The 22461-nt window shown below is 46.7% G+C and overlaps 1 protein-coding gene across 4 annotated transcripts in view; it reads left to right on the top strand.

Annotated features, from left to right (window-relative positions):
* Pitpnc1 (phosphatidylinositol transfer protein cytoplasmic 1) overlaps positions 1–22461 on the top strand; it is a 268351-nt gene that overhangs the window by 214429 nt on the left and 31461 nt on the right. For all 4 annotated transcript variants that reach the window (XM_027425851.2, XM_027425852.2, XM_027425854.2 and 1 more), the window contains exon 6: positions 8222–8317. In XM_027425851.2, coding sequence (XP_027281652.1) covers positions 8222–8317 — 96 coding nt within the window. The remainder of the gene's footprint in view (positions 1–8221; positions 8318–22461) is intronic.

Here is a 22461-nt window from a genome sequence, read left to right as displayed (position 1 = left end):
CCCTCTCTAGAGGGATGCTGCCGTTTACCCAGCATTCCAGTCAATCCTCCCAGCCTTAATATCCCTAAAGCCTGGGGCCAGTGGAACATTTGATGAGGATTAAATAAAAGCAGCTCGCCTCCCACTGCACTGCCAGATGGGGCTCTGATTCTGCCAAGACCAAGGTCAGTGCGAGAGTGGGTGGGGCCATCTCTTCCCCAGGACTCCCAGCACTAGCAGTGGGTTCTCTAGGCAGCCACCTTAGCAGCTGTGGGTTAGACCCCAGAGTCCCTGATTCATACCATGTGGCTTACTATGGGATAGGATTCTTCTTTGCCTCCCATCACCAAGCAGTCAGACTCTTGGCCTAGTTTGAGCACCCACATTGTAGGCTCACAACCACGTGTAACTCCAGCGTGGCATCTAAAGCCCTCTTCTGACCTCAGCTGCACTCACGTGCACACACCCTCACATAGATACACACAGAGATATGATTTTGAAAGGGGCATGATAGAAGTCAAGCACTAACTCCCCAAAATTGTCCTCTGACCTCCACACATGTATCTGGACACATGTACCTGATCACATACTAACACTTACGCAAAATAATGCTTTAAAGGCCATAAAAACATATTGTCTTAGGTATCACAAAGAATGTAGGAATGGGCTCTGCATGTGTGCTATGGTTGTGTAGCTTGGTGTTCTTGTGGGACTCCTAACAGTGGGAGCAGGGGCTGTCTCTGACTCTGTTGCCTGATTTGGGGACCCTTTTCCTCCTACTGGGTTGCCTTGTCCAGCCTGAATATAAGAGGTTGTGCCTAGTATTATTGCAACGTGATATGCCATGTTTGGTCGATTTCCCTGGGAGGCCTGCGCTCTTCTGAAGGGACATGAAGAGGAGGGGTTCTGGGAAGAGGGGAGATGGCAGGGGGTGGGAGGGACTGGGAGGAGAGGAGTGGGGGGGAACTGTGGTCAATATGTAATATATGAGAGAAGAATTTAAAAAATTAAAAATAGCCACTGGATGAAAGCTTATGTTAGGTTTATAGAGCATAGACATAACTGAAATACAAGTGATATCTACAGTGAGCACAGTTCAAAATCTGCTCTCAAGATGGGTGTGGTGGTGCACACCTTCCTTTTTAGTTCCAGCACTCAGGAGGCAGAGGCAGGCGGGTCTCTGTGAGTTCGAGGCCAGCCTGGTTTGCAGAGTGAGTTCCAGAACAGCCAGAGCTGCTACACAGAGAAACCCTGTCTAGAAAAACAAAACAAACCAACCCCTGAGAGGAATCACCAAGGGCATGAGTGCAGAGTTCGGGAACAGGCGCGAGCATGTTTGGGTCTTGGTGTCTGTTCTCTGAGCTTCTTCTCCATCTCCTCATTTCTCAGAGATCCTTTCTGGACTTATTTTTGTTTTCTAGTGATTTTCTTTTTTCCAATTGAAATGATATGTAACGTGACCATAATAAAGAGCGTCATGGGGGAGGATCATAGGTTCACAGACACTGGTGTGAGCCTCTCCCCTGTCGACTCAGGGCAAAGTCTTGATTTAATTCCCTGATTGGGACAGGGTTTGAGGTGCAAGGGTATAGTGGGAAATTACCAATACGGAGTCAGGTAGAAATATAAGGGTATTTAATAGGGAAAAGCCTTACTTACAGAGCGAACCAGCCAGCTGGTGGTAGCAGTCTGTACAGCAAGAAGCAAAAAGAGAAACCGAAACCGAAACGCAGTCCCCCTACTCACTCTGACCACGCCCTCACAAGCCTGGTCAGGTACTCCTGTAGCCAGCCCCTAAGAAGGCGTGGCTACAGCTTACCCTACACAAGGGAAACAAGATGGAGGTGAGGCCAGCAAGCTCAGTTACCTATAAACACTATGGGTTCTCAAGTCTCCACTCCTCCGAAGGACTGTGCACATAGGGCTCAGACCGGACTCAATATAATGTTCTAACTGATAGTTTTGTTGTTTTTTGTTTTGTTTTGTTTTGTTTTTACTCCACTACTTTAATCATCTGCCAGATGAACTTTCTAGGCCACATGTTGTGAGCCCAGTGTCGAAACACTTGCATGGGACTCAGGTGTGGCAGTACCTGTGGCATTTGCAGGACTTTGCGGGAGAGTGGCGGGGGGTGAATTGTACTCTAATTATGACATTCTTTCATTTGTAAGCTGTAAAACCTTTATCAAATTGTTACCTATTGAAACATGGAGTTTAGGAAAAACTAAGACTATATTTATGGTCTAGGGTCTCTCATATTGAATAAATTAGCTCTTAATAGCAAAAGGAAAAAAATGTTAGAAATGTTTCAGTTTGCAGAAGGACGTAGGTTTTTGCAGATGCTGTGCTGTTTATGTGAGGGACTGAGGCCTCTTTGAGGTTTGGTAGCGAAGGACAGCTGCAATTTGGCAGCAAGTGGATCAGGTACTCTGTCAAGTCACTTGACTGACTCTTGTTTTAAATCTAGTCTTCTCAAGACCTTATCTTCCATGCCCACTGTAGAATACACATGGTAAGGGCTTAATAAATATTTCACCTGTCCTCTAAAGGACTGTCTCCATCAGACTGGCTTGTGAGCAGGTCTACGGGGGTTGTCTTGATGGTCTTAGTCGATATAGAAAGACCCAGCCTAAAGTTGGCAGCGACATGTCCTGTTTGGGGCCCTGAACCATATAGAGTAGAGAAGACGAGCCGAGCACTGGGCATGTGTACATTCTCTCTGCCCCTGACGGTGGGTGTGATGAGACTAGCATCCTCCAGCTCCTAACACCATGACTTCTCTGCAGTGGTGGACTGTGAGTTGGAGAGATGGACTATAAATTGGAATTATGAGCTGAAATAAACCCTTCTCTCCCCGATGTTGCTTACCGTCAGGACACTTTATCTCGGTGACAGGAATGAGACTAAAACAAGAGCGAGGCACTAGTAAAACAGCCTGTCTGCTGCCAGCATGCCTCCTCCCTGGCCTTTCTTGGTATGTCTTAATTAATCACATCCCAGAGGCTGAAAATCTAGGAGAAGAGAGCAACAGCTTGGCCGGGCCTCTTTGCCCTTTCTATTGTATCTGAAGCATAAATGAGATGACTGGTGGATTTTTCTCAGAATCCCTACCCACCAGCCATCTCTGCCCTGTCTTCTCAATTAGCTTCAATGTTCTACAGGAAAATCAAAATCTAAACAGTTAAAACCTGGGGGAAGTCTCCCTTTTTTTTTTCTACTTACACCTTAATTAAAAATAATAATAATAATACAATTTATTTTTAGGAGACTTTTATGTTTACAGAGAGATTTGTGACAGTACAGAGAGTTCTCATCTAAACTGAGAAAGAGTTCCTCTCTTTGGGGAGTGGAGATGAAACTCAGGGTCTCATGCACGTTAAGAAAGCATGCTAGCAGCCAGGCAGCGGTGGTGAACGCCTTTAATCCCAGCACTTGGGAGACAGAGGCAGGCGGATCTCTGTGAGTTTGAGGCCAGCCTGGTCTATAGAGCTAGTTCCAGGACAGCCAAGGGTTTATGAGCCATTTCCAATAGCCTGCAACCACCATCGCCCTCCCCGCAAAAAAAAAAAAAAAGCTATAAATAAAACAAGAGGGTATAAAAATACAGGAAGATGGCCCTGTTCAAGGAGAAATCCAGACTGTCGGGGACAGGACACATCCCATATTTATGGACAAACACCAACAGAAAGGAATCCAGAGCACCCTCCTCAGTCAGTACCACGTGATACAAAATAGTTCATCACACAGGTTCATCCTCATTTCCTTGGCCACCCTCCCGTAGTGAGATATGCAAGCTTGAGCCCACCCCCAGCTTCTTTCTCCCCATTGCCCTCTGCAATTGCATTGTTGAAAATCTTTGTATGTAAATCTTTTCAGCTCTGTTTACAGGTCTTCCCTTAAGACAAAGCCTCAAACTGTACAGTTCCTAAAGAGTCTCGTGTGTTTTGTGTGTACATGTTGGTATGTGTACACACGTGTGTGTGCAGGTGTTCGTGCACATGCATGTGGAGGCCAGAGGTCAGCATCGATGTCCTCCTCAATTGCCCTCTGACTCGTTCTTAACAGTCACTCCTCATAACCCCTGAGCCACTGAACCAGGGATGAATGAACACGAAGCCTTCAGGGCATACTCAGTGGTGGCTATCACAACATATGTCTCATGAGTAGCCAGAAGAGAGCCAGACTCCAGGGTCATCTTTCTAGAAAGAAGCAGGAAGCACTTTGGGCTGGTGATGGTCTCCTCAGATGGCTATGAAGATCAGACTTTCATCATGGGGGAGCCTGGCTGTAGAGCCAGAAGCCATGCCCTCCAATCTGAACTTCATAGAGGACTGACTATATGACCTTACACTTTTGAACGTAGGTTTTTCTTACCTGAAAACTGGGAGTAGTAATAGGTTTTATTCACTCCTCCCTTCCCTGGGTTTACAGTCTGTTCATTTCCTTCTGTAGCACAATCTTTATTCTGCCTTGTGTTTTGGGGGAGTAGCCTTAGTAACTTCGCAAGGGCGGGATTCCAGCCCTTACTGTCCCTGTAGTCCTCAAAGCCAGCCTCAGCACCTGCATGCAATGAGTTAATCGGCTAGGGTCCAAGCAGAAGGCAGAAAGCACAGTTACTTGAACAGGTGGAATGTAATATCAGGAGCTATTAAGATCTGGTGGAAGCAACTACCAAGATGGGACAAGAACACAGTGCTTACTCTTGAGCTGAGAAAGAGATGTCCAAGGAAGGACAAACTTTGAAAGGGCCCTGTCTCCATGGCTAAGGTATCATATGCTGACATCCCTGGAAAAGCTGTGGCTGTCACCCCCAAGATAACAGAGGAATTCCTCAGCTGGCTGCCAGGCACTGAACAACAGAAAGTTTTCTGGGACACAGGCAAGGTGAGGGTAGAGGCCAGGTGTGCCAAGGGAGTTGGCACACACTCCCTATGCAGGGCTGAAATGCACACAGCCTGCATCGTGAGGGCCAGAGCGAAGTGGTTCCTGGGCCCGCTGCCAGGACTGCAAGGTCGGTGAGTAACTGCCCTCTGGGCACACAGCAAGGCAGAACAACATCTCTTCCCACAGACTGTACACACACCCTCCAGGATCCAAGCCTGAAAAAGGCTAACCTTACCCCCAATAGTTTCCCTATATCGCCCCCTATTGGCAATGCTTTGGTAGTACATGCTCTAGACGGCAAATGCTCACATAGGAGGGCCCTTCCTATGTTTAAAACCGAGAAGCAATAATGTGATTTGTGGGTGAGTATTTTTTCCCTTAAGTTCTAATTGCAGTTGGGGAAATGGTTCAGTAAACAAAGTTCTTGCCACACAAGCAAGAAGACCTGAGTTTACATACCCAGCATCCCCATAAAAGCCAGGTGGGATGGCACCTATTTGTAATTCCAGTATTAAGGTGGGGTGGCAGAGATGGGATCCCTGGAGCCCCTGACCAGCCAATAACCAAGTGGACGAGATCCAGGTTCAATGAGAGACCCTGTAACAGAAGATAAGGTTGAAGGCCTGTGGAGATGACTTAGTGGGTAAATGCACCTGCTGTGCAAGCATGAGGGCCTGAGTTCAAATCCCCAGCACCCAAGTAATTAGGCAAGCATGGTCATGTGCTCCTGTAACTCCAATTGTGTGGTGGCCTGGAGACAGGAGGATCACCAGAGCTTGTAGGCCACCAACCTAGAGCCAAGATCAGAGAGAGACCCTCTCTTAAGGTTATAGGGCCAAGAGTGATAGAGCTGGACATATGACATCCTCTGTAACATACACACACCTTCACAACACACACATGCTAACTTAATTAACCTTTAAAAAATAGTAAAGCTAATAATGAAAGAAGACAGCTGATATCAATCTCTCTGTGTGTGTGTGTGTGTGTGTGTAAGAGAGAGAGAGAGAGAGAGAGAGAGAGAGAGAGAGAGAGAGAAAGAAAGAGAGAGTATAATTAATGAGTTAAAGCCACACAGCTTGCCAATGGCTCTCTTAACACTTGCCTATGTCCCTTTCTTTGAATACCGTACATTACACCAATAAATGTCAAACCTCTTCACTTCTTTAGTAATTTACTGTCTAGAAAGCCCCATCCCCTCAGGAGTTCTGTTCTGTCTTCCTTCTCCTCTTGGCTTACACACAAGAAAGAGTGAGAGACTGGCTGTGACTCCCACAATCCTTCATTTCGCAACTGATTTCTCCACTCAGACCTGAGTGCTTTGCCCACTGTCTGTTCCGTTTCAAGGCAGTCCACCTGTCCATCCCAGACAGTAGACGTGCCCAGAAGCACGGGACTTCAAGGGGCAGTGGGAGGAACCTGGGTTAATCTAAAAAGCCAAGCTTTCTATGCCTTTGAGGAATGTGCCACAGGCATCTCAGGGCAGGCTTGGATGTTCATGTCCCCTGACCAATTAAACCTCTAAACATATTAAAAGAGTAGGCAGTTGGGGGGCTGGGGGGATGGCTTGTTGGGTAAAATGCTTACTGGTACCCAGCGCCAATGTAAAAAGCTTGTGTATGGTGGCATAAAGTTCTGGGAGACAGAGGCAGGATTCCAGCGGCTTACTGGCCAGCCTGCCTAGCTCCAGATTCAGTGAGTCACCCTGTTTCAAAAATAAGGGAAGAGTGATAAAGGAATTCTAGCTTGCACAGTTCATGCACGGCCACTTTCGCATACACACCCAAAAACAGAGGAAGAAGGAAAGGAAAGAGATGGATGATAGAGAAAAGAAATGGCAGGCTTGGCAGGTAGGTTCCTGGATGACCTCTGGACTAACATGTTCAGGTGAAGGCACCTCTGAGGGGTGTGTTAATAGCAGCCATTGTGAATCAAGACGATGTTGGGGGGCATCTGTGATTTTTGTTCTTACAAAGTACCCCCTCCTCTGTGAAAGAGTGCATGTGATGGAATCGGTGGTGACGGATGAGCCCTGCAGGAGGTGGGATGCAAAGATACCCTCCAAGGGTAAAGTGGCTTTCCAAACCTAATCTGCCTACTGCACTTCAGAAGCTGCTGCATCACTTCAGACCAGAATATGGACAGGCGCTCTTGTGCCTGGGGGGGGGGGGTGCTTCTGGGCCAAAAGAACCTAACCAAGCTGTACCCTATTCACATACCAATGAAATCACACTCTTAAGTGATCATAAAAACACACATTTGAGTTGGGGGTGTGGCTCAATGGGTAGAGAGTTTGCTTAGTGTACATGAGGCCCTGGGCTCAGTCCTAAGAACCTCAAAAGACCAGGCATAGTGCTGCAAGTCATTAGTCTCAATACTGGGGAGTGGAGGCAGGAGGATCAGGAACTCAAGGTTGTATTTGGCAGCCCAGGCAACAGTGAGCCCCCATCTCAAGAAAAAAAAAAATGCTGTGTGTAGTGGCACACCCCTTTAGTCCTAGCACTTGGGAGGCAGAGGCAGGTGGATCTCTGTTTAGTTCAAGGCCAGCCAGGGCTATACAAAGAAACCCTGACTTTAAAAAAAAAAAAAAAAAAAAAAAAAAAAAAAAAAACCCTGAGCAAAGGAGATAGCTTGTGTTTTTTGTTTTTGTTTCTTCTCTTTGATTATCTGTTTTCTGCAATTCGAGTGTATTTGTAAAATAAATGCATAAAAAGGAAACGTTAATGAGGGGCTGGTGAGCCGGCTCCACAGGTAAAGGCGCTTGGTGCCAAGCCTGACAACCTGCATTAGATCCCCAGGACCCACGTGGTGGGAAGAGAGCCCACTCCAGCAGCTGGCCCTCTGCCCTCCACACGGGCACCGTGGCATCCGTACACACACAAATAAACAAGTGCAACAAGCTGCTGCTTCTTTTTTTAATGAACGAAAAGGCACACATATTTTTCTCCCCCTAATCTTGGGCTGTGTCGCTGCTTTTTGTCTCCAGTCTCACCAGACCCCCCCCCCAGCCTCTGCTCAGATGAGCTGCCAAAACTCAGCAGTCTTCAATTTTTTGGAAGAGATTTTTGGGAAAGATTTACTTCCTCATTCTTGAACTTCTAAAAACAGCCCACTTTTTCATCTTCCCCTCAGCGTGCGATGACAGATGCCACACCTGCCTCTGACATGACAAAACCTAAGTGAGGAATAAAATCCTGTCATGATTCTCGCACATTCTGTGGCAGGCAAAGCTCGGGGTGTGGGGCCATTAGGAGACGCCCTGTGGGCTGTCATCTTGCCCCCGGCATCGATGTCCTAGTCACGGGCACTCAGTGGGATTTCAGTCACTGACCTTTGATGTGTTGCTCTGTCCCTTCAGATTTTTGACAATGAAGCCAAAGACCTGGAAAGAGAAGTGTGCTTTATCGATATAGCTTGTGATGAAATCCCTGAACGCTACTACAAAGAATCTGAGGTGAGTGAATAAAATGGAAGAATTATATGTCCGTTCATTCATTCATTCATTCATTCATTCATTTATTCATTCCACAGTGATTTAGGAAGACCTTTCCATCTGTCTTTATGTTCATTTGGTTTAGTCCTGACATCTCCCTGAATTCTTTAAGATGGATTTTATTTATTTATTTATTTATTTATTTATTTATTTAATGTGTATAGGTGTTTTCTGTCCACCAAATACATGCAGTGCCTCCAGAGGCCAAAAGAGGGCATTGGATTCCCTGGAGCTGTGGTTACTGATGGTTGTGAGCTGCCAAGGGGGTTTCTAGGAATTGAACCCAGGTCCTCTGAAAGATCAGCCGGCTTTCTTAACCACTGACCCATCTCTCCAGCCATCTCTGGGTTCTTTAATGCAAGTCTCAGAATGAAGTCTCCGAGCCCATCACCAAATCCTGCTGCCACTCCCAACTCCATCCATCACCATCCCACTTGACATTGGGCTCCCTGGGGCTAAGCATTCAGCACACTGGCTTTTTTGAACTCAGCAGCCTGTCTGTGTGAGGACACAGATAGCATTTCATTTCTGTCTTTGGAATTTAACATAAAGAAAATCCTCAATCAAGCCTCAAAACTTTGATGGCTCGTGTTGGCCCAGAAACCATCCTCTCAAAATAGCAGGCACCTTCCTGAGGGTGTCTCTTCTCAGCTGAGAATACATGAACCAGAACATCTTCCCCTCTGGCTTGTCCCCTGCCAGAATCTGCCCTCTGCCTTGCCACCCCCCCTTTATGTCACTGTTGGTGCCAGTCACCATTTATATCCTGTTAGGATCTTATTAATGGCTACTTATAAACAGCGTCCCAGCCCTGGGATGACCACAGACACAAGGCTATTTTTGTTGTTTAGCTACCTGCAGCCAATCATAGTCTGTTTAGAATTGGGGCCTCGGACTTGCCCTTGAGCTGTAACACATGGACCTTGAAGCTCTTCCCTCAGAAGGTGCCATGCATAAACCCACTGAAAGTAAATTCCAAGCTACTGAGGTGGTTGTACAGTTAAGGTGCTTGCAGCCAAGCCTTAATACCCTCAGTTCAATCCCTGGGACCCACCTGGTGGAAGGCGAACAAACAGACTCCCACAAATTGTCCTCTGATCTCCATACACTGCTCGAACACACACACACACACACACACACACACACACACACACACACTTAAGTAAATAATAAAATAAGTACATAAAGAAATGTTTAAAAATTTTTAAGATTAAGTTCCAGTAGGTAACAAACTGCCTTCTGAATTATATCTTTCCTCCCCATTGGGGGACTTGTTTGGCTAGAAGAGTCTTACTTGGTTTTAGTAGATACACACCTGAAGCCATTGCAGGCTGGAGTTAAGGGACTTTGGTCCCTAAGGTTGGGAAAGGGATGGTTTGAATCACTCTATGTCACACACATTCATCCAAAGGCTAAGTATATTGTTGTCATCAACTTTATTAATCTCTACAGCTAGCCATACCTGTGTGCTTTAAGAAAAACAAAGTTGGGGCTGGGGAGATGACTCAGCAGTTAAAAGTCCTGATTGCTATTCCAGAGGACCTGGGTTCTATTCCATCACCCACATGTGGTGGCTAACTTTAGTTACAGGTCTGACACCCTCTTCTGACCTCTATAGGTACTGTAGGCATCTGATGTATAGACATACATGCAAGCAAAACACCCAGACACATAAAATAAATAAATAATAAATCTCAAAAAAAAAATTTTTAAAGAAAATAAAACTTAAGTGTCCAGATGTTTTTGTTTGCTTGGGAGGTTGAGGCAGGAGAATCTTGTCCCAATAACACCAGGAATGGGGTAGGGGGAGTAGGTATGGGGAGGATGAATAAATTAAATGAAAAGGAAAATTTGGGGGTTTTGTTAGTTTTTTTGTTGCATTTTGTGGAATATTGCACATGCCACAGAACACATGTGGAGGTCAAAGAAAAGACAGAATCTTAGCCCTGGCTTTTATTGTAGTTTATTATGTATGTGTACATGTTTGTGTGTGTTGGAGGACAGAAGTTGTGATCCCCTATCTTCCTCAATCCCTCTTGACCTGATTTTACTTTCAAGATTCATTTCTGTGTGTGTGTGTGTGTGTGTGTGTGTGTGTGTGTGTGTGTGTGTGTGTATGTGTATGGAGTCCAGAAGAAAGCATCAGATCTGGAGCTGGAGTTATAGCTGTATATGGGCCTCTGACGTGGGTGCTGGGAACTGAGCCCAGACCTTCCGGAAGTGGACGTAACCACTGAGCCATCTCTCTGAACTCTCACTTGATCTTACACTGAACCTACAGCCCGATGATTTAGCTGGACTAGCTGGCTAGCAAGTCCTCTTCACCTGCTCAGACTGTGGTCACAGGCATGAGTCTCTCTGCACCAGGCTCTTCCACATGGGTGCTGAGGATTCAAACTCAGGTCCTCCCATTTGTGTGGCAAGGACTTTACCAACTGAGCCATCTTCTAGCCCCTGAGCCTCCTTCAAAGCTCAGCTCAAACATGACTTCCCTTTGGCGAGCTTTCCTGAGGACCGCCCACCCCCCAGGGAAAAAAAGAACGACTCTCTAGCCTGTGACTTCCAGACCATGCTACCTTCTGCTGATGGCCTTAGGTCATGCTAGCCCATGATAGCTCATTATCACACATTTTTTATAAAGGTGAGAGCTCACTTCTTCATTCTCGTATTTCACCACCTACTTTAACAACAGCTCCAGCTTTGGTGCTTACTCAACAGCTGTTGAAGGAGTGAGTGAAGGCCGAGGGCTTTGTTTTCCCTTCCAGCAGCAGTAATTTCAGAGCAAGTGCCATCAAAGAGAATGGATCTGTCACAGTTAAGCTACCAGTTGTGAATCAGAGTTCTTTTTCCTTCACCTGAGACTTGCTGCCTTGTGGACTTTGTCTTCTGTGCATGCCTCCAGCCTCGTGCATGCAGACATCAGATTGCCAGAGGGCAGAGGCTGGTGGGAGGTCTCTTTGGTTTGGGAGTTTTGGGGGGCTTTAGGAGGGACATTATTTCTGATGTTGATAAATTCAGACCAGGTTTTTCTGGGACGTGCCTCTCCACCAGGATACTGTCCCACACACTGTCACCTAGGCCAAAGGAGGGGATCGAAGTTTTCTTTCTCTTTTTCCAATTCCTTGGGGAGCCCCTAAACCACACAATCAGGAATGCCTCTCTCGTTAAGATGACCAGAGCTGGGACTTTTCCATTGGCTCCTCCTGCCTGACAGCCCTCTTGTCACCACCAACCAGGGATTCAAAGGGACAAGTTAGGGACTCAGGATCAGCTTAGGCCCAACCTAAGGCTCAATTCTCATCATGCAGAGTCCCTGTCTCCTGCCAAACCCACAGCCTGAGCAGCAGCTCCCAAATCTCCTGAACTCGACCTTTATTCTTTTTTTAACTTTATCTGTGTGTTGATGTATTTGTAGACATGTGTGTGCCACATGTGTGCAGGTGCCTGTGGAGTCAGAAGAGGGCATCAGATCCCTTACAGCAGGAGTGGCAGGCAGCTATGAGCCACCTGAAGTAGGTGCTAAGCAGCCAGTGCTCATAACCACTGAGCCATCCTTCCAGCCCCTAGGTTATGACGATTAGAGGGTCCCGAAGAGCTGACTCCATGGGTACAATGCCTCCTCTGCAAGCATGAGGAACTGAGTTTGGATCCCCAGAACCCAATAAAAGCCATATGCTCCTATGACAAATATCTGTAACCACAATGCTGGGAGCAGAGGTAGGCAGGTCTCTAAAACTCACTGACTAGCTGGGTGAGACAATCAGAGCACCAAGTTCAGTCAGGTATAAAGCATTCAAGGATGACACCCAGTGTGTTCCACTGGCCTCCACCTGCGCACAGGTGGCTACACACACACACACACACACATACACACACACGTACGCACTATCAGTGTGGATTTGGAGGGTCAGAGAGAGCACCTCTATTAAGCCTCAGAGACACAGAGACATGGCTGTCTATGGAATCCAGAAAGTTCTTTGTGCCAAGTCACATGCCCAGGCCTGCCCATGCCAGCAAAACAGCAGAGAGGGCGAAGATGCGCTCTACACAGTCTTCACACGCCATGAGGTTGATGCATGGCTTCTCGCTTCTGCCAAGATTTCCACCCTGACTCTCTGAGGCTCTGCCAAGATTTCAAGGTGAAGATCTCAGTGAAGGGGAGGGGACTGTGCAGAGGACACAGGCCAACAGACCCATCTGCACAGCTGAGGTGGCTGTTCTGGGAGAATAAGAACCAACCCTCATCTCCAGCCTGGGCAGTCTCACAGTCAAGTTTACGAAGATCTCGTGTGAGGCAGATAGTGTTGACAGTGGTCCATCTGATTCTCTTGCCTAATCATTTAGTCCATTGGTTCATAGGCTTGACTTCCATGAAGATTCTGCCCAGGGAAAACCATGCATGTATTGGCCTCCTCATTGCTGTCCCTACAGCTCCAGCCCTGCCTACAGTGGAAGGCTCGTCTGTTAAATTTTCAGATATGCTTCCAGTGCAAAGGGGCAGGGAGGGGGAAATAAATGGAATTTCCTAGTCAAGAATGTGGAGGATGACCTGGCCATGGTGGTGCACCCTCTAATCCCAGAACTCAGGAGGCAGAGGCTGATGGATCTCTGTGAATTCAAGGACAGCCAGGGCTACATAGAGGAAACCCTGTCTGGGGGGGGGGGGAGGGATGGAGAGGGAAGAGGTGCTATGGTTTTGGTGGCAGTTTTGTTGTTTTGTTGGCCTGTTTGGGTTTTTGTGGTTTGGCTTTGTTTCTAGATTTATTTTATGTGTGTGAGTGTTTTGCTTACATGTATGTATCTGACCACATATGTGCAGTGCTGCGGGCTGGAACTGGGGCTGGAAAACAGCATTGGATCTTCTAGAACTGGAGTTTTCTTTCTCTCCCTGTCATCTTAGAGGATGTAAAGGTGTTCATCTTACTGGTCATAGAGCTTATTCTTTTGGTGAACTGATTTAGATTTTGAACTTGAATAATGATGAAGAGTTACACAGGGCTCAGCCATTAAGAGCATTTGCTGTTCTCATAGAAGACCCAAATCCAGTTCCCAACACACATACCTCACAACTGCCTCTAGCTCCAGCTCCTGGGAATCTGATGCCCCTCTGTCTTCCACAGGCACCTGCATGCATGTACACACACTCATAAAGACACACACACACTCATAGACACACACACACACACACTCATAGATACACACACTCATAGACACACACACACACACTCATAGACACACACACACACACACTCAGACACACACACACCCTTATACTCACCCTCATAGACACACACCCACACACACTCATAGACACACACACACACCCCCTCATAGATACACACACCCTCATAGACACACACCCACACACACTCATAGACACACACACTCATAAACACACACACACCCTCATAGACACATAGACACACACACCCTTAATCACACACTCATAGACACACACACACCCTCATAGATACACACCCACACACACTCATAGACACACACACTTATAGACACACATACACTCAGACACACACACATGAAGTAAATAATTAAAAAGAAGGGAAAAGGTCACATAGGCTGTCCTAGAAGCATGGCCCCTCCTGTGGTACAGTAGAGCATGTGGCCGGGCAGAGAGGAACTTGAGACAGAATCTGATTTAGGACTTTCTCCTTGGACTAAGGTGACTCTTAGAACTCAGCCTCCAGATCCCTGGCCCGAAGCTTCCTTGGCAGCTGGTTCATCATTCACCACAGTCTAAAACATCTGTTGACTCACACTTGAGGGAGAAGACAAGAACAAAGAGAGGTGCATCTAACTTTTCTAGTAACTGTCAAGGGGGAGAGATGAAATGCTGTTTCCCCCAGAAAGGGAGCAGAAACACTAGACGAGTAATTATTGTTGTCCTTAGCTGTCCCCCTCCAAAGTTCTCGGCTCTCTCAAATTAAAAATACTTTCATTTGGGTCTGCATCTTCGTAGTTGAGAGCGCTAAAGATTTTCAGTTATTTCCTAAGAGCCATGCTGGATGTAGCTGCCTCATGTGTGTGTTGGGAATTGAACTCAGGACCTCTGGAAGAGCAGCCAGTGCTCTTAACCTCTGAGCCATCTCTCCAGCCCCTCAATTTATAGTTGTGTTGTTGTTATTGCCCCTCCCGCCATGTTTCTTTCTGAGAGTAACTCAGATGTTTGGGGGATGGGTTCCCAGTGTCTCCTGGGTAATAAGAGGAGTCACAATTTGCACCATGTCGGGAGAAGAGAGAAGTGCCCATGGCCATAGTGGTCCCTGTGAGACCACTTGAAACCTGCAAAGGAGAGATACTGAAAGCAAGAGGCTGGACATGGAGCCCTGCCATTGAAGGGTCTGCTTGACAGTAGTGCTGTTAGAATCCAAGACAGGGCTGGGTGTGGCTCAGTGGCATGGTGTTTGTCACGTCTAGCATGTGCAGAGACCCTGGTTCCAGAAGGAAAGAGGGAAGAGGGAGGGAGGAGGGAGGGAGGGAGGGAGGGAGGGAGGGAGGGGAAGGAAGAAGGAAGGAAGGAAGGAAGGAAGGAAGGAAGGAAGGAAGGAAGGAAGGAAAGAAGGAAAATGGAAGGCTAGAAAGATGGAAGGCTGAAGGCTGGTCAGCATTTGTAGTCACCTCTGGACATAGCCTGAGCAGTCAGTCTTAGCCCTGACTGCTAGCCCTCAGCATAGATTTGCTCTCCTGCTTCTTCAGCAGCTGGAACAACTAACTATGTAGATGTCATTTCCCCGGGGACCCGCCTGGGTTACATGAGACCCATGATAGCCCAGAATTAATAGCCTGCATCCCAGACCTGGCTGTTGTTAAAGCGGGTGTTTGTGATGTTTATACCAGAGCATAGTGTAGGGATGGTGTTATCTTAAACTTAGTGTGTACTGTACATGCCTTTCATAATATGCTTTCTCATTAGCAATATGGGTGTACAGTCTTCCTTTGCCCCTCCCACATCTAGCAGGTGTGAAGTGTCTTTGTAAAGTGCCAGCTTTTCTTTCTCTTTAAAACTGTTATTTCCATGTGGGGGGATGAGATGTGCTGTGTGTAGGGGTATGCCATGTGTGTGCAGATGCCCATGGAGGCCACAAGAGGATGTCAGATCTCCTGCAGTTACAGGTGGTTGTTCGCCACCTGACAAGAGTACTGGGAACCAAACTTGGGCCCTCTGAAGAGCAGCAGGTGCTCTTCAGTGATAAGCCATCTCTCCAGCCCCCTCTTCCCTTTTTCTTTTTCTGAAGCAGTCACACCCTGTATCCCAGGCTGCCCTTAAACTTCTAATGTTCCTCCTGCCTCGACGTCCCAAGTGCCAGGATTGTGGTGTGAGTGGTCACACTTAGCTCACCATGCTCTGTTTACTGGTTATCGTGTCCTCCATCTGGTGAGCATTGACGGTGTTTCCGTCAATGGTGAGCATTCTTTCCCAAGTGACAGTCATAAATCTCTTCTGTGTGTTTCAGGTTTTCTGAAGAGCAGGTTCTTCCTCCATGTGTGCACCTATAGGTTTCACGGGTGTTTTATATGGTACATGTCTGTGGAGGCCACACACCGATGTCACCTGTCTTCCTCAATCTCTTCCCTCCCTTACTTTGTATTGCATTATTTAATGCATGTGTCCATATGCATAAAGGTCAGACGATTAACTTGTAGAAGTCAGTTCTCGCCTTCCACCATATGGTCTCCAGGACTGAACTCGGGTCTTCATGCTTGTCAGCAAGTGCCTTTATCCCCTGAGCCACCCTCCACCTTGCTTTTTAAGATAAAGTCAAACACAATTCCTATAATCCCAGAAATCAAGAGGCAGAGACAGAGGATCCCTGGGGCTCACCAGCCAGCCAGCACAGCCTGACTGTCGGCTCCTGGTTCTAGAAGAATCCCTGTCTGAAAAAATAAACTGGAGGACAATTGGGGAAGACCCCTGACATTAATTTCTGCCCTATGCTTGCAAGTGCACACATGCACACAGATAAATAATTCACAGGACCAAGAAACAAGTGATCTGGTTGTAGAGGGCTCTGCACCAAAGGCAACATCTAGAGCCCATCATTTGTGTTCAAGCTCACAGCCTCGCCTGCAGAGGGACCTGGCTCTGGGAGGACACCCAGATGACCATAGTCACCACGCTGCATCATCATCTGCTTGTCTTGAGTCCTGACTTCCCTTTGGGACCGAGAACAGAAAAGTGCAATGAGTTGTCACCTCGGCAAGGCAAAGCAGGTTAAATGTCTAGTTCAGTCCTTGGCATACAGTAAATGTGTGTCCTGGTTTCATTTCTGTTTCTGTGAAGAATAATAATTTAAAAAAAAAACTAATAAAAGCAACTTAGAGGAGAAAGGGATTGTAGCAGGGAAGTCGCAGTGGCAGAAGCTTGAAGCAGCTCACCTCATCATGTCCACAGTCGGGAGCAGAGAGCAGCAAATGCTTGAAGACGTGCTCGTTTTTTCCTTTCTCATACAATTCTGGACCCGATGTCTAGGGAATGACACCACCCACAGTGGCCTGGTTCTTGAAGACAATCGTTCACAGACGTGCCCACAGACCAACCCACCCTAAACAATTCCTCAACTTAGACTCTGTTCCCAAGTGATTCTAGGTTGTGTCAGGTTGACAGTTAAAAACTAATGAGGCTGAAGAAATAGCTCAGCAGTTAAAATCCTTCTGCTCTTCCAGAAGATCCACATTCTGTTCCTAGCATGTACATGGTGAAAAATAACAGAAGATAAACCTTTAAAAACTAAAACAACTAACCAAAGCAGCATCTGAGAAGGATTTTTCCTTCAGCTTAGACTCTACTCTTGATCTGCAGGAGAGTCACTGAGCCTGTGGCTCAAGGCAAGCATGTGCCTTTGGCAGGTGGCTGCCTTGAGTGGCATTCTGAGTTTGTTTGTTTGCGTGGTGCTTTTCAGTCGGCAGCCTGAGTTGGGGAGAGAGGCAGACGTGTGATTCTGATGACAGACCCACTTCCTAGACTCTCAAATCCCTCTGCAGGCTCATCAAGATGCTTCAGAAACTAAAGCCATTTTGTGCTGCCCAAAAATGTGTTCTTACTTCTCCTGTGGTTTAACCTCATTCCAAATGCCACGTATCTGATTCAGCATCTCTAAGAAACCTTAGAACTTAAATTCGCTGTTCTGCCAAGTTTGGGCAATCTGTTCCTTCAAGTCCCAGGATGGTGTATACCCTACTTAGTTCATTTTTAGCAGAATACCACAGATCAGTTAATTTATAAACAAGAAAGTTGATTTACTCACGGTTCTAGAGGCCAGGAAGTCGCACAAAATTGGCATCTGGTAAAGAGTATGTGCTGTTTTACACATGGTGGATGGCAAGGAAGCCGTGCAAGGCCTAGGACCCCTCTATTTACTGTATTCCCGGTTTGTTGTTGCTGTTGTTGTTGTTTTGAGACAGGGTATCTCTGTATAGCCCTGGCTGCCCTAGAACTCACAGAGGTCCATCTGCCTCTGCCCCCTGAGTGCTGGGATTGAAGGCGTCACCACCGCCACCCAGTGTATGGTCACATTTTCTTGCATGTTGTTGATACTCCATCGGGGAGAGGGATAGCAACATGAGCCCCAAAGCTTGTCCATTCTCCTTCCGAAGCGGAGTCAGTACCTGTGCTAATTTGTCTTGTTTGCTGTAACAAAACACCCAACAATAGCAGCTTAAGCAAGGGAGGGCTTATTAGGGCTCAGAGTTTGAGGGTGTAGTAGGTACCCATGGCAAGGAAGACACTGGGGTATGAAGGAGGTGGTCACGTTGCACCCACAGTCAGCAAGTGTGTGGGGACGGCGCTGCTTAAGTCAGTTACTCCTTCTGCAGGGCAGGATGTCCTCCACCACATCCACAGTGAGTCCTCCCACTTAGTTAACTTAGAAATGCCCTCAGATTGTGCGGCGGTGGCACACTCCCAGCACTTGGGATGCAGAGACAGGTGCATCTCTGTGAGACAGGCTCTAAAGCTAAACAGAGAAACCCTGTATCCAGCTCCCTCCCCTCCTCACCCCCTAAAAAAGAAAAAGAAATGACCTCCAATTTGTTTCCATGTTCGTTCTAAATCCCATCAAGTTGACAGTCCAATTTGACCAGCCCAAGGCCTTTCGATTTCATCCTACCTGCTGGCAATCTGCTAGCTCTGCAGAATCAGAATGGCCTTCTCTAATGGTCATGGGTATTGATCACAGCAAAGCATATCTGCACTTGTCCCCCTAAGTCGCTTCCAAGTTGGGAAGAGCTTTAGATTGACCCTCGTCTAAGTTTGCTTCTGCAAGTCCACAGCTCTGTGGGGTCGTCAGTGGAATACACACCCAAATAATGAGACCACCGATTGCCTCCCCTCCTTCAGACTTCAAGTCCAGCTGTTTAGCTCCTTCATCAAAAATATCCAGGGAAGAATAGAGGTGTCTCTTCGTCCTTATGGTTAGAGGCTCTGAGAAAGACACACCATCACGAGCTCACAAACACGGGCCTTCGAGTGTTTACCAGATCTCTCACTGGCTTGCCAAAGCTGGCCTTTGAGGCTCAGAAGCTAACTTTTGAGGAAAATAGACGCCAGTGTGAAGGTGTTTGATTCAGCCATATTGCTTAACCTGAACAATCTGAAAAATAGATGTTGCCCCATTTTATGGGAGCACCAAGACCCAGAGAACCCTAAATAACTTTCTAGAAGTTTCTGGAAGTCTGGATTCAAACTTTAATGGGCAGTTGGAAAGGTGGCTCAATGCTTAAGAGTGCTTGCTGCCCTTGCAGAGAACTGAGGTTCAGTTCCTAGCACCCATGCCTACTGGCTCACAGCAACTCCAGTTCTAAGGCCCCAACTCTGGCCTCAGAAGATACTGACTGACATGGTACACATACATGCACACTGGCACATGCACATTAAAATTTGTTCTTGAAACAGGATTTTACTAGTTAGCCCTGGAACTCACTATGTAGACCAGCCTAGCCTTGAATTCACAGTATCTATCTCCCTGACTCTCCCTCCAGAATGCTGGGATTTAAAGGCATGCACATCTATGCCCAGATAACCTACACATAAAACTGGAAAAAGAAAATAATTCTTTAGGGCTGCAGAGATGACTCAGCTGTTAAGAGCACATGCCACTCTTTCAGGCTATCTGGATTCGGTTCTAAGTACCCACATTGGGTGGTCACAAACACTTGTAACTATAGTTTCAGGGGATCCAATGCCCTTTCCTGGCCTCCAAGGCCACTGCACTCACATGCACAAGCCCACACAAACAGACAGACATATATACATAATTTAAAAATAATAAAGAATAAAGTATTTTTAAATAAAGCAATAAAGACAGCTGACATCCACCTCTGACCTCCATGCACACCTGCATGCACATCTGTATACACACCTGCATACACATCTGCATAAACACCTGTGTACACACATGCCTATACTCACAAAGAATGTCTGTGAGTCTCAGTTTAGACTTTTGATTCAGTAAACTTGAGCTGTCTATGGGCCAGATTGTATACACTCATTATAGTCAGAGCTACTAATGATCTTTTATAGCCTGTGTCCAAAGAGCCCTACTAAAGTCAGAGTGAATGAGGACTGTCTCAAGGGCACCCCAGATTCAGAGGCTGTGCCAAAACCCAGTTGGGTCCTACCTGACTTCCTAAATGGAAGAACTCGGCCCAGGGTTATTAGGATGCTGTTTCCTGGTGTTCTATCATCACACAGGGTAAGAGGGGGTTCTCTCTAGTGTGTCCTTGAATAATATTGTTGACTGTAATTAGCAGTCATCTTGATATCTGTGTCAAAAGGAACTGGGTTGCATTATGTAACAGGGTGTTCAGGAGACACAATTTATTGTACTAGAATTGGGAACCAGGCCCAATGCTGGGAACAAGAGGAATTATGGCCCTTCAGTCTTCAGGCAGCTGCTAATCATTAAGGTCAGGTATTTCCCAGGCCTATGAGATTACCTCTCATCACTGCTCAAACCATCCATCCCTAACCCCTTCCAACATAGAGATGAACGAATCCTAAGTCATTACCCATACACATCTCGCCTAGCCTTAAAACCATACAACCGGGGTCTTCTCGGATAACTGACTACAGAAATCGGGAACACCCTCAGACTATATTGGCTATATGAAGCTTCCTCCTCTCCCATACTGCTGTCATAGAAGACTAGGGGAGAAGCTGGTGAGGTGGCTCCATGGATAAAGGAGCTTGCCACAAAGCCTGAATACCAGAGTTCAATCCCTGGGACTCACATGGTGAAAGGAGAGCACCAAAGGCACCCCCCACCTTGATTCACTGTTGCCACTACACTCCAGGGCCAAAGCAACAGGCCAGGCACTGAAACTCCTGAAGCCACAAGTCTGGAGGGTGGGGAGCAGAGAACCCCACCACTTCTTATAAGTTGTTTAGCTCAGGTGTTTTCTCACAGTAATGAAAAACTGAGTCATACACCTGCCTACCCAGAAAGTCAAGTGTTCACTGACTTGGGCTCGCTCTTAATCACCAGGTCTGACTGTTATAAGATTTTACAGGTCTGCTCTCCGACACTCCCCTCTGTTTCCCAGAGATCGGTGGATGGGCTTTTTTTTCACTTTGTCATTCTGACAACCAACCCCATCTTGTAAAGGGACCCCAACTCAGTTTACCTCATTAACACAGATTAAGGTGTGATGGGGGGGGGTCCCTGATGGATAGTGAAGACAGTCCAGGCCCAGCAAATTCCAACAACCACAGGAGCACCATCCTAGGAAGCAAAGACAAGGGCCAATTCCTTTTCTCATTATGTCCCAAGGATTAAGTGAGATTCTGTATTAAGTGCTTGGCACCGGCTCTGGTACAAACCTTGAACACACAGTTCATGTGGTAATTTCCATTCCTTCCACCCTGAGCTCTCTTCTGACTGCCCCTCACCAGTGGCCCTTATTTTTTCTTAGTGTTTTCCCTGGCCCCTAGAAGGCATCAATAGTGGCCTTTGTAGACTGCTAAATTCTTTTGTGGCGTTTATTCAAAATTCCCATTCTGAACTCTCTCTTCTCGGCATGATGAGTTTTGAATGTTTCTAGCCCTACATTTTAACTGGGACAGGTGTGGAACGCGAGCTGCGACACCCGCCCGCCATGAGAACGTGCGTGTCCTCTGGCTTTCTACGTGCCAGACAGAACTTAAGAGCGAACTTCCTCTGATCGAGTCACTTTGCAGGGAACAGCACAAATCGCTGTTCAGGGTACACTCTTGTGCCAATCGCAAAGGCTAAAAATAGCACTCTGTGTGTTAACGAGTAACAAGGCAAGAATTGACCCTGCTAGCCATGCTTCCCATTCAGGCTTTTTCTTTTCCTTTTTGTAAACTGTCGAATCACAGCTGACCTTTTTAGTCAAGTCATCACTTGGTGCTCACGTACATATGCTCTGAAAGCTCCTGGGTTTGCTTTTTGTTTAGAAGTTTCACTGAACTGTAGATCACAAACCCCAGGATTCACCCATTTTGAGGGTACTGTTTAAGTCATAGAGCTGAGCCAGCAAGATGGCTCAGTAGGTAAAGTTGCTGGCTACCAAGCCTGATGATCTGAGTTTGATGGAAGGATAGAGCCAATTCCTGCAAATTGTCCTCTGATTTCCACACTTGCAAGATAGCGCGCACACACACACACACACACACACACACACACACACACACACACACACACACACACACACACACACGATAGGTAGATAGATGATAGGTCGATATAGATAAAATATAATTTAAAAGTATATTAATAGAAAAGTGTAACTGTCACTACCATCAAATTTTAAGCATTCTCATCACCCTAAAAGGAACTGTTACCCCTATCTTTTTTGACCCCCACCTCTTCCCCAACCCTGGCAACCCACTGACTATATTCTGTCTCCATAGAGTTCCCTGATCTGGGCATTTCGCATGAATACTTAGCATACCCTCCTCTTTAAAAGTGTTTATGTGCCTCTTGTAGGATTGAAGTTCAAGAAACTGTATACTAAATTTTGGGTTAAATTGAATTGGCCATTCATTGGAAGACAGTGATCTCAGTATTCTGGCAGCTGAGGTAGGGGGATCACAGGTTCCATACCCAGTGTGGGCTACACAGTATGAC

The sequence above is a fragment of the Cricetulus griseus genome, chromosome 7 (assembly GCF_003668045.3).
Source record: "Cricetulus griseus strain 17A/GY chromosome 7, alternate assembly CriGri-PICRH-1.0, whole genome shotgun sequence".
Lineage (NCBI taxonomy): Eukaryota > Metazoa > Chordata > Mammalia > Rodentia > Cricetidae > Cricetulus > Cricetulus griseus.
Note: the sequence above shows the minus strand (reverse complement) of the source record. Positions and strands in the feature narration are given on the sequence as shown.